Source organism: Terrapene carolina, unplaced genomic scaffold, assembly GCF_002925995.2.
Source record: "Terrapene carolina triunguis isolate 2854851 unplaced genomic scaffold, T_m_triunguis-2.0 Scaffold26, whole genome shotgun sequence".
NCBI classification, from domain to species: domain Eukaryota; kingdom Metazoa; phylum Chordata; order Testudines; family Emydidae; genus Terrapene; species Terrapene triunguis.
The window spans coordinates 113,726-128,910 of NW_020664377.1; the positions used below are offsets into that span (position 1 = coordinate 113,726).

At 43.1% G+C, this 15,185-nt stretch overlaps 1 protein-coding gene across 2 annotated transcripts in view; it reads left to right on the forward strand.

Annotated features, from left to right (window-relative positions):
• The window catches only part of LOC113406332 (synaptotagmin-like protein 5), a 96,187-nt gene that overhangs the window by 59,153 nt on the left and 21,849 nt on the right, over positions 1-15,185 (forward strand). The window contains exons 7-9 of one of the 2 annotated variants that reach the window (XM_026650543.1): positions 2,154-2,286; positions 6,655-6,761; positions 14,486-14,578. In XM_026650543.1, the coding sequence (XP_026506328.1) occupies positions 2,154-2,286; positions 6,655-6,761; positions 14,486-14,578 (333 nt within the window). The remainder of the gene's footprint in view (positions 1-2,153; positions 2,287-6,654; positions 6,762-14,485; positions 14,579-15,185) is intronic. The other variant, XM_026650544.1, reaches the window with a different exon arrangement.

Here is a 15,185-nt window from a genome sequence, read left to right on the forward strand (position 1 = left end):
CTCGATATGTTTCACTCAATATGCATCCGAAGAAGTGGGTTGTAGCCTACGAAAGCTTATGCTCTAATAAATTTGTTAGTCTCTAAGGTGCCACAAGTACTCCTGTTCTTTTTGCGGATACAGACTAACACGGCTGCTACTCTGTAACTAAACATTGGCAAGCTTTTGAGATTCACTCTGTCCATCAAGATAGTTTCTTGTTCTGGTTTTTATTCTCCTGCACTTAGAGTACTATCTGTCAAACTGATTGACTAGCGGCTTTAATATTTACTATGCATATATTTGAATTGATAATGTGAAAAAAAATTGTAATGGAAAAAAGTGCCTGCAAATGCCTAGAAGACAGTAGCCAAAATTACCTTCAGTTGTCTCAGTGATGCTTTTCCACATGATTATAAAAATACCACTTTAACTTCACTTTGAGCTCCAAGATGTTCATCTCAATTGTGCTGAGCATTGGTTAGTGAGTTAACATTGTGTTGTTGAAAGAGAACGACCTGCCTTTCCTGAATACACATCTGTCAAAGGCAGGCATAAAGAGATTCAGCTGCAAGTGCTAACCATATTTGAGCTGCAGAAATGAGTCACAATAGTCAGTCTGATTGCTAATAAGCAATATTTCCATGAGCCTGGTTCTGGCATGCAGTAGGGAAAGCTTTTAATTGTTAGTGTGTTGCCACTTCATTTTATACAGGTGTGATGCTTAGCAAAGTCAGGGACACTGTAAAGGCAGGAACCTCTCTTCCCATTGGCTCCCATGATAGATTGCTACAGGTGGGCCATTGCAATCTGTCTACAGATAGTGATATCATGACAAGCTTCCTTCATGTTACCTATGGTTCTCTAGTAGTTCTTGTAGTTACAAATATATGCACCAAAGGTTGTTTTTTTAATTGCGATGTAGTCTTCCCCCGCTCCCCTGCCCTTAACGTAACAGGATGTCTTTCCATATTCTTGGCTAGAACAATTCCTAGTCTTTTTGGTTAGGGATATTTAACAATGAAAACCCACAAATTCATATGAGCCAGCATATGCTATCAAACCTATGTTGTCATATATATCCAATAGCATCCACAATGTGCTAGGTACTATCCAAATACAAAAGAGAGCACAGTCTCTGTTTCAAGGACTTTACACTCTAAAATTTCAAAACAGACAGATTGTGGGTAGGAGAAATTTGTTTACCTTTGTGTTGTTAAAAACTTTACATTATCAGCAGGTAGCCAACCACTACATCACCGGCTGGCCACCTTAATATTTTGTTGTTCCCCCTTTTCCTATCTACTGTCTATATTCTGAGAGTAAAAGCTATTCGGAGCAAGGATTCTGCCTTCTTTTGTGTCTGTGCCAGTGCCTTGCACAATAATTGGTAATGACATGTTTGATTACAATATTCTTATTTCTGTACGTGTTAGATGCCTGTGTGTTTGTCAGCTGCTCTCTGCACCTTCTTCCATGTTGCTCTTTATGCACAGAATGCCTTCCTTGAATTCATCTGTAAGGGCTCTACCATTTCTTCCCCTTCAGATCTCTCCTTATGAACCACCTGTACCATGACACCTATAAGAAATCAGTCAATTTATGATGGCTTGGCTCAGGGGCAAATAAGTAAATTGGCACTTACTTTGTCTATGGCCTTGTCTATACACAAAAGTTGTATAACCCCTTTAGTGCAGATATAGTTATATCTGTAGCTGTTTACTTATAGGAACTGTACTGGTATAAACTACTTTTATACCAGTATAACTGTGTCCAGGCTAAGATTTGTACCGCTATAGTTATGTCAGATGAGTCATGCTCCTAACTAACAAAACTGTATTGTATAAAAACTGTGTGTAGATCAGGTATATTTATAATTTTGAAAAATGACAATTTTTATTGTATTCCTTGCCTCCCTTGCCCCTTCCTGCCCCACTTGTCCCCTTAAATTGAAAGCTTAGGTTGTATGCAGGGATTGCATTGTCATTTCCCTTTGTATTATGCCGAGCACAACGGGGCCCCAATGCTGATTAATTATAATACAAATATTTAATAAGTGATCGTGTACTTGTAATGTTCTTTTGGGTTATGGAAATTAGACTGTAATGATGACCATAAATAAGCTTCCTATTATATGGCTCAATACTTATGGAATGTATATTATTCTTATTCAGCAGGATCCTGGTTTAAAAAATGGCGCTTCTGTGCCTGCAAGTGAAAGTGTACCTGAAGATTTAGTGAAGAGACACCATAGGAATGCATCTGGAACACCTTCAATAGCAGTTTCTAGGGCATCTCTAGCATCAGGTAAATGTTCATTAGTAGTCCTAATTCTTTCTGTGAGATTATTATTCATTTGGCCTCCCCCACCCTTTTTTTCTGTTGTTTTAATGCGTAATAGATGGTCAAATATAAGAACAGTTGAGTTTCCTGTTGTTAATTTAAAAAATATCAGGTTTATAATAGGGAAGAAAATACCTTTCACTTGTTTCATATGGGAAAAATTGTGATCCTAACCAGTGTACCCTCTAATTTTTCCCACCCATGGGTGGAATGAATTTTGTTATGTGTGACACATCACCTCCATATTGGTGCACATAACAAAATTCATGTGGTGGGGGTGGGGCCGAGGGGTTCCGAGTGTGGGAGGGGGCTCAGGGCTGGGGCAGAGGGCTGGGGTGCAGGGGGGTGAGGGCTCTGGGGTGGAGCCAGGGATGAGGAACTCAGGGCTAGGACAGAGGGTTGAAGTGTGTGTGGGCAGGGGGAGGGCTCTGGCTGTGAGGGTGCGGGCTCTGGGGTGGGGCTGGGAATGAGGGATTTGGGGTGCAGTGGGGCTCCCTGGGGCTACGGTGGGGAGAGAGGACTCCTCGCCAGCTCTGTTTCCCTGCAGCAGCACCTGGGCTGGGAGGGGAGGGGCGCCTCTCCCCTGGCTGTGGCAGATATGGGCCAGGCTGGGCCCGGGGACAGGTACCTGTCCCTGGGTCGCGGCAGGTCTGGGCCGGGCCTGGGCTGGGGGAGGGGCATCTCTCCCTGCCGCAGCCCTGAGCACCTGTGTAGCACTTACTAGTCAGCTGCGCGGCTGCACAGCTTAGAGGGAATTTAGATCCTAACCCCATGTAATGTCATCTGTGTTAGTTCTCAGCTAATGGAACATTCTGTGCTCAGTGGTACTTTCCTGAGAGAGTCCATCAGTTAATAAACTTGACCTTGTGAGGTCATGTGCACCTGTGTATAATTGTGCCATTCTGGTTTGATGGCATTTTACACTCCCTTGGCACAAGTTCAGATGGCCTCAGGACATGCAGGACAGTGGAGAATCAGGTCTGTGAAGTATAGCCATTATTTTCATTTTGCCCAGGATGTAATAAACTGTTACCCTGTCATTACCTCTTGCAGAGGGACAGATAAAATGATTCTTTCATTGGAGGATGGTGAGAAAATGATATTGACACAATAAGGTGCACTCAGAGCCATTTTACAGGAACTGGTGAAGATTGTTCTCTTTCTCATTTGAAACTGAAGTCAGAAGTCCCTTTATCCTCTCACTTCCTGTCACTCAGCCATCCCCATAATCTGCTCTGTTCAGCCTTTCAGATTTATGAGCCAGTCTGTGAATCACAGCAGGGCTCAGCCACTCTGTTTCAGCTGGGGTTAGCCTGTACCAGAGAGTGGGTAACTATCCCACAGAGCTAATCAAAGACGCTATGTTCTTCACCTTAGATTTTTCCTGCTTGAAAGCAGCAAAGTGCCTTTGAACAGGCACTGCATCTGTAGGAAGAGGCATTTCTGACTGCTGCTTTCTCTGTGCAAGGAGGGATTCTCCCTCTCACATTACCTGATGCAATAAAGTCTCCCTGGAAATTGATAACTGGCTTCATTTCACCAAGGTAGATAGGAAGCTGAAAGAAATCACAGCAGCTTCCTCTCCTATTGAATAATCTCGAAGATGGACTAGAGAAATCCTTCCCCAAACCAGCACCAGCTACATCCCGGGGTGGAGGGATCAAATCAAAACTTCCAAGCCCCCTCGTCCCATGACCTAAAGGGACTTCCTTCTTTCCTTTGTATGGGGAACAGCAGCAGTGTGGAGTATTCTTTAGGAGAAAACTAAGGGCTGGTCTACACTGCCGCGCTAGTTCGGCGGCTGGGGATCGAAGTTCCGAGTTCGATTTATCGCGTCTGGTCTGGACGCGATAAATCGAACCAGGAAGTGATCCCCGTCGACTGCGGTACTCCAGCTCAACGAGAGGAGTACCGCGGAGTCGACGGGGAGCCTGCCTGCCGCGTGTGGACCGCGTCTGTAAGTTCGAAGTAAGGTATGTCGAATTCAGCTACGTTATTCACGTAGCTGAATTTGCGTACCTTACTTCGACTTGGGGGGTAAGTGTAGACCAAGCCTAAGAGAATCCTTCCACAAAGCAGCCAGTACGTTTTACACCATTTGCCATTAGCTGGTAAGTCAGGACCTCCCATGTCCCAGAGAGATTTCCCTTCTCCTCTCCACATGGGAATCAGCAGTACCAAACATAGGCACCTTCACTGCCTCCTGGTGTCTGTGATGTTTTGGAGGTTCGCCCAGACCAGTAAGGGATTCTGTCACTACCTGCCCTGTAATCTTGGTTCTCTGTGCTGTGCTGTGCAGCTTTGGCTCAGAGTCCTGACACCAACAACTTGCACACAACTTGCCTTCCACCAGTCTGGTTACTTTTTGCGAGATAGTGCTAGCAACCTTTCCAGTCCCAAGTCTCCTCCAAAACCATCTCCCCTGTGGTGCCCAGTCTCTCTGATTGGATGCTCACAGAGGCAACACTAAGTTTGCTGCCTCCAAAGAGCCAGTACACACAACAGCTTGTTAGCTCAGCTGGGGTTATACAAGCCACCTTAATACACAGCACTGAGACGGTTTGTAGTAAAACTAAGTTTTATTAACAAAGAACAGAGATTTAAGTGATGTCAAGCAAGAGTGAAAGAGGTCTGAAAGGGTTACAAACAAAACAAAAATAACACACTTTCTAGTGTCTAAAATGTAATTGTAGCAGGATCTAGCATTCCCTAACATAGTTTCTTACTCACACCAAGTTGTCAGCAGTCACCAGCTAGTTCAGCAGGAGGACCCATCATTCATAGATACAAAGCGCTGGCTTCTTTGTTCTCCCCGGTGATGGATAACCAAAACGGCTTTTGCTTGTCTTTATATTGACCAACGTTCATTGTCTCTGTCTCAAGAGCCAGGAAGACTTCCTGGGGTGCAGATTCTGTCCCTCATTGTGATGGTTAAGTGGTCTTCTCTCCTGCTTGTTAGCTTGACTGCTTTGCTTACCTTATATGTAAATATAGTTGCATGGTCCTCTGCCTGTGATCAAGCAGGTCAGACAAGTAAATACACATTCCATTCTAAGTGCCCTCTAAGCTGCGCGGCCATGCAGCAGCCTGTCTAGCGCCGTGCAGGTGCTCAGGGAACTCGCCCAGGGACTTGCCTGGGGAGGGGTGCCCCTCCCCGGCCCAAACCCAGCCGCAGCGGCCCAGACCTGCTGTGGCCAGAGCGCCCCTCCCCTGGCCCCAACTCTGCCGCAGCCTGTACCTGCTTCGGCCGGGGAACTCCTTCCCCGGCCCAAACCCAGCCCTGGCCCAAACTGGCCAGGGGAGGGGAACCTATCCTGCTGCCACAGCAGGGAGAGGAGACTTTCCCCCCGAGCCCAGGTGCTGCTGCAGGGAGAGAGAGCTGGGGGGAGTCCTCTCTCCCTGTCGTAGCCCTGGAGCACCCTCCTGCACCCCAAACCTCTCATCCCTGTCACACATCACCTCCATATTGGTACGCATAACAAAATTCATTCCACACATGGGTGGGAAAAATTAGAGGAAACACTGATTCTTTTGTCTAGGAAAACACCAGTTTTACCTCCTTTTGTCTGTTTACAGACTCCAAAACATAATATCAGAGAGTATCCATAATTTCACATAAGGTGGTGTTAACTACATTTCACAGTGACATTAATGACCAGCATGTTCTTAGTTTTTGAATGATATATTACAAGTCACGTCTTAAATGAATAGCATGACGACAGTGTGTTGGGGCAATGAGTGTATCAGGCCTGTTGTGAGTTACTTCAAAAGGTAATACCAGGGTACCCGTTTATTACATCATGGGCAAAATGATGATAATGGTATGAGGAGCTCCCAGGGTCACAGTATCATTATTTACTCAACATTGAAACTTGGACTCTGGGTTGGTTTTTTTTTTCTTATTTGCTGAGGTGAAGGGTTGCAGGAGTCATTATGAACATGTAGATTCATCCAGAGCTCCTGCTGCCTATGTTCCTGATATCATAATGACCCAAGCAGGTGGCCCTGCCTGAGAAAGCCAAAGGTTGAATAGTGTATGACCCATAGGGGACAGAACCATATAGCACATAATAGTGCTGAGGGAAAGGAGGTATCCAAAAAGCTGAATAGTATGGTAAAAATTATTTTTCCATCATTCAGCTGAAGGTGCTCAGATACCGCAATTGGGTGCCATGGCACAACTTCCTTGATGAAGATTATTATGATTTGATTAAAAAAAAAACATTTTGGTGTTGTAGTAACAACTACTAAAAAGTGACAATATGAAAAGAATAGTATTTGTTGTATAAATTATGTATTAATGAACACTTTCCTTTCCCCTTTGTTTTCCAGATCTCAGCAGATCTGAGATAGATTTGAGTGGGTCTTTCTCAGAAGAAAACAAGGATGCTGTAAGCTTAAGAAGTAAATCTGTACCAGACGCGTTAGACCAGGACCTGGTGAGTTAGAAATGACAATAAAGCTCACAGGGTGGAAAAATTGTTATTCTAGCTTCTGAAGTCAGCATAATCTTTAAACTAGTTCTGCACGAGAATGAACTCAGACTTGTAGAAATTCAGGTCTGCATCTAGCTTATGCTGCAATCATTGCAGACTGTAAAGCACCGCACACTACAGTAATATTACAAATTGGAGTAGAAGAGTGTTGGGCTTATGGAGACAAATGTGTTTGGGAGTCAGTTTGTTAAGAAGGTGCCTCAGTTGTGTGGAATTTTGTGGACAGTTAACAAATGATATCCTTGGGCAACATTACCTTCCAAGCATGATGTGTATGGATTGATTCCAAGTAATAGCTATAGTTAAAGCTCTTTGTAGTTATGGTAGATACAATAGCTATTCACCTGGGAATTTTTTAGTTTATAAGTGGATGGAGTCTCATCTTAGAATACCATTCATGTAGTACATTACACACTTCAGATCGTCACTAACTCTTGCTTTATTAGATTTTTTATTTTTATACTGAGTTATCCTCAGTATCAAAGCCCATCAACTTTGTCCCTCTCTGCTTGTCTGTTCCAGTCTTGCAACACGTCACCCTCCCTGTCTCTGCTCCCCAGTGATGCCAGTCACCTCCTACTATTTTCAGTTTCTCACAAACATCTCCGTGCCCACTCCCATGTTTTCCCCTTGCACATAGACTGCCCTCCCTGAACTGATCCATAAACCATTTCCCTCTCCTCCTTAAAATATATCCAAGTCCCACCTGGGCCTTAGTGCCTATAAGAAATCAACAAGTTAATGATGTGTGAGGGACAGATGGGGTTATTTGGCTCTTGTTTTATGTATTTATAACTATTTTTAAATTTTTCAACTGTATATAAAATTGTATGTATTGACTTATATTCCTCTCCCCCCCCCTTCATATGTCACTTGTCTTCTTGGATTGTAAGCTCTGCAGAGCAGGGATCATGTCTCTGTGTGTTTGTACAGCACCTAGTACAATGGGGCTCCCATCCTGATTGGGCCTCATGGGCACTACTGTGTTATAAAAAATAATCCAGGCAATCACGTCGTGTCACCTGTAGCTACACACAGACATCCATGCTGGTATCAAGGGGTAAGATAGAAACACTCACCCTGGGAGCCCTTGTCCCAAAGAGACTGGGGATGCAGTAATGTTGTGCTTGTGGGGTGAAGGCTGTGGCCTTGTTTTAGGTTGTGGTGTGGGAGGGGAGAGGCATCTCAGGGGTAGTGTGCAAAATGAAGAATCAACTCCTGGAGGCTGAAAAGGTTACATCTCCCTTACTCCTGGCCAGTTGGTGGTGGTAGCTGGCCTTTGAAGTGTGTGTTCCTGGATAGTGGCAGCTGCTGTTGGTGTGGGGGGTGTCCTGCATGGATGCGAGAAGCAGATTGCCTGGATGAACTGGGCTGAAAGAGTGAGGGAGGGCATTTGCCTCCCTTGCTACCAATCAGCTGGTGGTGATTTTGGTAGGGCATTGTCTTCCATTTTCAGGGAGATGGACTGGATAACTGATAGGTCTTTTCTTTCTCTGATTCTATGATGCTTCTTGGTTGCAATTTCCAAATAGATTTTAAAATCTGAATACTGTGAAATACATGTATCAAGGAGCACTGGGGGAAAAGGTTAATTGTGGTGTCCGCTTCAAAGTTGAGAGAACTCTCTAGTTGTGTGCATTTGGGTTACTGACAAAAATACTTCTGACAGAACATGGAAAAGCAGGGAATTAAAAGAAGCAATTTCAAAAGTGTATCAGAGCAAACTGAATTAGTTTTTAAAGGTCTATTAAGAAACACCTATTCAGCCACTTTATAGTAATACAAAGCACTGTTCACAACTTCCTCAGCTATTTTAGTAGAAGGAATTGGATTAGGTGTATTTTTATAACTCTGACAGAGAGAATGAAGATTACTTAGTCTCCTACCACTTCTAACTTTAATAAGCAACAGTAACCAATTATGTGGCTGTGCTTCTATAGCACCCTTGAGAAACATTGCTGCTGTTGTGTAAAATGAACTGTGGCTCTGCTGGCAAATGAGAGGGTCTGAGGTGAAATGTTAGCTTTCCAAGCAATCTCTTGGTTTCAAGAATGTGCTCTCAGTCTTTATAAGGTGAGTTACAGATTTTAATGGTTAGATTTTCATAGTTCCTTTGGCAAGGAGAACGAGATGGCCAAAATGTTTAAGAATGGCTGTCTGAAATTAGATACCCAAAGCCATATTTAGGCACCCAAGTTTGAAAATGTTGATTCAAGTTTCATACACCACATTTATTTGCTGGGCAATCAAAAACTATTTATCATTTTTTTTTCATTAAACTATAGATGTATTTGTGACAGGTTGGATCACAGAAACCCCCCTGGGAGCTGCCACCTGATGTGCCAAGACTACCCCTGTTCCTATTTTCCCTGCCAGCTCAGGACTCCAGCACCCTGTCTTGCTGAGCCAGACACTCCAGTCTGGCTCCAACACAGACCCAGGGTCTGAATCACTTGTCCCAAAGCTGCAAGTTTGCCTAAAAACAGCTCACAGGAGTGTGCTTGTCTTTAGCACTCAGATGCCCAACTCCCAATGGGGTCTAAACCCAAATAAATCCGTTTTACCCTGTATAAAGCTTATGCAGGGTAAACTCATAAATTGTTCGCCCTCTATAACACTGATAGAGAGAGATGCACAGTTGTTTGCTCCCTCAGGTATTAATACATACTCTGAGTTAATTACTAAATCAAAAGTGATTTTATTAAATACAGACAGTAGGATTTAAGTGGTTCCAAGTAGTAACAGCCAGAACAAAGTAAGTCACCAAGCAAAATAAAATAAAATACGCAAATCTATGTCTAATCAAACTAAATACAGATAATCTCACCCTTAGAGATGCTTCAGTAAGTTTTTTCCTCAGACTGGACACCTTCCAGGCCTGGGCACAATTCTTTCCCCTGGTACAGCTCTTCTTTCGGCTCAGGTGATAGCTAGAGGAATCTTCATGATGGCTGCTCACCTCCTTTTTTCTGTTCCACCCCTTTATATATCTTTTGCATAAGGCGGGAACCCTTTGTCCCTCTGGGTTTCCACCCCCCCCTCACTGGAAAAGCACCAGGTTAAAGATGGATTCCAGTTCAGGTGACATGATCACATGTCACTGCAAGACTTCATTGCCCACTTGCCAGCACACACATATACAGGAAGACTCACAGATAAAACACAGCCATCTGCAGACAACGGTCCTGGTTAATGGGAGTCATCAAGATTCCAAATCACCATTAATGGCCCACACTTTGCATAATTACAATAGGCCCTGAGAGTTATATTTTATATTTCTAGTTTTAGATACAGAGTGGTACATTTATACAAATAGGATGATCACACTCAGTAGATTATAAGCTTTGTAATGATACCTTACAAGAGACCTTTTGCATGAAGCATATCCCAGTTACATTATATTCACTTATCATATTTTTATAAAACCATATAGACTGCACGTCACAGTATTATATATAACTTTGAGGGAGAAAATAGTTCTGGCTGTGTCTCTGTATTTGCTCCTTCAATATAACTCCTGCACTAGCAGGAGATAAGAATACCTCCTTTGGAAGAGTCTGCTTATTTCTGTGCCAGGTTCTCAGTTGGTATAAATCAGTGTAGCTCCATTGAAGTCAGTGGGGAGAGGGAAAGTCAAGGGAGCTAGCCTGATTTATACCTGTGAAGGACTTGGCCCTCTGTGGGTCTGTCTACACCACCATTGGCAGTGAGCTTTGTAGACATACTCACACTAGCTTGGCTTGAGCTAGCATGCTAAAAATAGCAGTGTGAACTTAACAGCATGGGTGGCAGGCTCAGGCTCTCCAGCCCACCCAATGCCATGAATCTGAGCTTGGGTAGCTAGTTCAAGCCTCTGCCAGTGCTACAACATCTTCATTGCTACTTTTAGCATGCTAGCTTGAGCCAAGCTAGCTTAAGCTTGTCTATCTGGGAAGCTCACTACTAGCTGCAGTCAGACATATACCCTTTGTCTGAAATGGAGTTGCGCATGCAATAACTGGGAATCTATTGACAAATGTTAACAGTTCTAACCCACAACACTTCCCTACATGCCCAGTTACCACTCTGTTCTCCTGGCCTGCATAAAAAGCCGTGAGACTTGAGCTTGGAGGAGATAAGCGTCTGTTTGGTTTGGAAGAAAGACAACAGTAGTTTAGATCAGCATGTAGGGTGGGATTCTCAAAGCCCTAAGGGGAATTTGGTTGCTGTCTTCCAATTTTCAAAACTTCTGCTTAAGAGATGTGGGTGGTCAATTCCCATTAAAGCTAATGGCAGCAGCTTTGAAAATGTCAGTCATAACCTTCATGTAACCCTTCTGCCAGGTGGAGCCAGCAGCAGCCAGGGTCAGGTTCAATATCTAGGGGTTTAAGTCCTCACCCAGTAACCTGGGAAAATTACACACCACCCTGGGGTGTTGTGACGGTGCTGCCTGTGGGAGCCAGCTGAGGTCACTCAATCAGGGTGAACTGCAAACAAAACGGGGCAGACAAACCCCAAACGCTGGTGGTTATTCCAATACTTAGATTTACCAAGCCAGCACAAAACAGCTTCTATGGTACCTCACTGTTACTTAAACGTCCAAACAACGCAGTTCCCTTAAAGTACCCAGCCTCAGGCCTCCGTCCAGACACACCTGTCAGATATGATGATGATCACTGAAACTCTTATCTCATCATATAAAAGGAAAGGTTCTTCCAATCCCAAAGGATCAGCCACATACCCAGGTTCAATTATAACTTAGATCTTACCAAAAATACACGCTATAGTCAATTCTTATTAACTAAACTAAAATTTATTAAAAAAGAAAAGAGAGTGAGTGTTGGTTAAAAGATCAATATACATACAGACTTGAATTCAATTCTTGAGGTTCAGATACATAGCAGAGGTGAGCTTGTAGTTGACAAGCTTTTAGATATAGTCCAAGGTTATAGTCCAATGTCCATATTCAGGGTGGCTCCAGTCAATGACTGGGGATCTCAATCCTTGTGGCTTAAGGTTTCCCCCTCTTGAAACCCAAAACAGATCTGAGATGAAGTAGTATCATGTCCCAGGGTTCTCATACATTTCCAGCAGCCTTTCGGCCTGAGAAAACAATAGGCTTAACTCTCCTTCCAAACATCCTGGCAATTAGCACAGGGTAATTTATCCATTAAACAGTTCAGATACAGGTTACCATAACCTTCAAAGAGACATATAGACAATAATACTATTTCACTCAAATATCATCATAAATGTTAATATTCCTTTTTAGATCTTTGAATTAAAGTTATAGCAATAGACAAGACTTGTTTGCTTACATCACAAGACCTGAGCAAACATCTACCCTTGAGATCTCTAACAATGCAGACTTGCATTTCAAAGCTCTATTCATTTACCTATCTTCCTAACTAGTCCTTAAGGTTCACCCATGGGTCAGGTCAGTCTGTGAATTAATTAACTCTTTCTGGCCCTGTCACCTTCCAATGAAATATTATATTACACTCATAACAACACAGGTGTGTCTGAGAGGCAATACTTCCCCTCTCGCAAGCACAGAGTCTGAGTGTAGATAAGAAACTTTTAATGAAAGGAAGGAAGTCACCCAACATTAATTAGGGGAAATGGCACAAGTAGGATTCATAAACCTGAGCAGGACACCCACCCTGCACAGTCCATGGGACAGTGCCTTCTGCCTCATGTTCTTGAGTTCTGCAACCAAAAGTTCCCTCTCTGCGCCCTCACCATACCCCACTCACAGTGGTTGTCCTTGGTCAGTGAGGACCCAGGGTTCAGAGGTGCATCTGTGTGAGTTCACTGCCCACCCAAGAAGAAGGCAGCTTGCTTGCTTGCTCCACCAGCTGAGCACTTCCACTCCACTGGCCAGCCGCTCATTCCGTTAGCCAGTCGCCTTCTGCCACCTTCCTCTCTCCTATGACCTCTGCAGGTCAGTCTCTTGAGCTTCCACCCAGCGCTAAGTGATTTTTCAGCTCTTAGGCTGGGCAGAAACACTGTCCCTACAAGTCAGCTTTTTTGAGCACTTAAAATACCAAAGACTCCTAATGGAGCCTATTTAGCTCTATCTTTGAATAGTGGGGAGGAACAGGTTAAACCAGACCAGGGACCCTTAGGGAGAGTCCACATCTCCTGGGTGGGACACCTGTCCCCACCCCTCTTACTTTCACAAGGTCTGGCATTCGAGCCCCTGGTTTATTGAGGTTTTTTCAGCTGAGGGTGACCCCCTCATTTGGGATAGGTTAAGCACAGTTTTGCTCCCCTTTATTCATACAATAAAGGCAACAAAATTGATAACATTTCACTACCTCTGCATTCAGTATGAAAGTGATTTGTAACCCAACACCAGCCAAAATTGATCACTTTGAGCAACACCACTCTATTTGCTGGATATTTAGGCAGAATGGGTGTGTTCATGTAAACACAGTTTGCTCCTGAAGTCTCTCCCCCTCCCAGCTAGGTGTCAGGGGAGAACTCATTCAGACTCTGGTTACATCTATAATGCTTGTTAAAACCCGCGAAGTCTCCACACCACTCATAATAGGATGGTAACTTTCTGTTTGTTTGGGGTTTTTTCAATTTTTTATCAAAAGCTAGCATTCCTGTTAATCATCTGCTTTCAAGTTTCAGTTAATAGTTTTAGTTTATAATTACCAAATTGTATTTTCTACCCATGTGCCTAAGGTATAAGAATTAGGTAATTTACTAAAATGCAAATTTATATATATGCACACACCTGTGAAAATATAATTTCTTTGTTAAAATTTTATAATGCTGAATAAGAGAGAACCGTGAATTTAATCTTTTTGAAAATTTCCAAATTGACTTTTCTGGAAGCCACATGTTTCTGTTTATTCAGCAGCTATGTTCAGCACAGACAGTGGTAGGACACGTTTCTTTCAATGTCCCCAACCATGACTCGGAGCATTCAAAGTACCAGTCAAAAAGTAGTTTTTTGTTTTGTTTTGTTTTTTAATATTTAGTCTGTCCTTGGTCTATCTGCTATGACTGCCAACAAGGATGCAAATTATAGTACTAATGGTGCGGATTAGTTGTTTTGTAAACATGTCCATTAGGAACTGGACTGAGATCAGAAACTCAGCTCACTGAATAGCTAGTTAATGGTAATAATAATTTTTGGTCACTATGGATTTGGGCTGAACTTAGTTGATGACCTAAAGGTTGAAGCCTCCATAACCCATTACTGTATCCAAAGCCATCCAGTTTTCATATTTATTTTCTTAAGATTTGAAAAACACCTACCCCGTCCCTCCCTCGTCTCCCAACCTAAATGCATGTGTGAAGATGCCTAGCAGTAATAGCAGAATAGGGTAATTCAGGTGTACTACTGAGAACATAGGGTGCTTGGAAATTGACTTCGTAACACAGTGCCCCACCATGTAAGATAACAATCCATTTCCTACTCTGGGGACATAGAAGCCTGGAGGTTTTACAGTTTTCAAACAGCTGAAAGGTGAGCCAGAAGTGTCCTTTATTCCTGCTCTACTGATTGTGACTGTGTAAAGTGGTTGAAAGTGTAAATCAAAAGCCTCTGGAGACTTGAGTTTGGGAGGTGTGTTGACATAATCTTCCTTAAACAGAAAAATATGGAATAAAACCCAAGGAAGGAGTCAGACTTACAGTAATTGAATGACACTTTCTTTCTTTGCGGTTAGGATTACCTGGACGAGATAGAGGAAGACCCTGATGACATAGTGGCCTCTCATTATCTAAAACATCGTGGACCTTTGGCAATTGGATTATCAACAGTAAGGTCTCCATTGGAAAACATCTAGAATTCCTTCATTCTTTGTCACTAAGCAAACAGTTTCTTGCTGAAGTAGATGTGGGCTAATGACACAGCACACACACTGAGCATTCCATTTCATTCACTAGATATTTTTTGTAATGATTCATATCCAGACCGCCTTTCCTACTGCTGTTTAGTAGCAACTTTGACTTCTTGGTGATTTTTCTGGTTATTGCGTTTTTAGTATCTCTATCCGTAAAGCTAAAAAGCCATTCTCTGCAATCAGTACTGAAGCAGAAATCCATTGTTGTTTATAGTGTAGCTGTCCTCCCTGCACACTAATGACTTGGGACCTGATCTCCAGCGGTTTTGAGCACTTTGCCCAAGGTGCTGAGTGCCCTCACCTTGAAATGAACTCAAAAGAAGGTGTGGAGGGGGCATTCAGTATCAGGCTCTTAACCGTCATTAATTGTAACTGTGATCTGCTTGGCTGATGCTGTATGTGCACAGTGAGAAATTTCAACATGAAAAAAAATGAGAGGAGGAAACCTGAAACATCTGGCCAATCTAGATGCTCTGTCAAAATGAGCAAACCTAGAATAGCTGGTACTGATATGAGGAGGTAA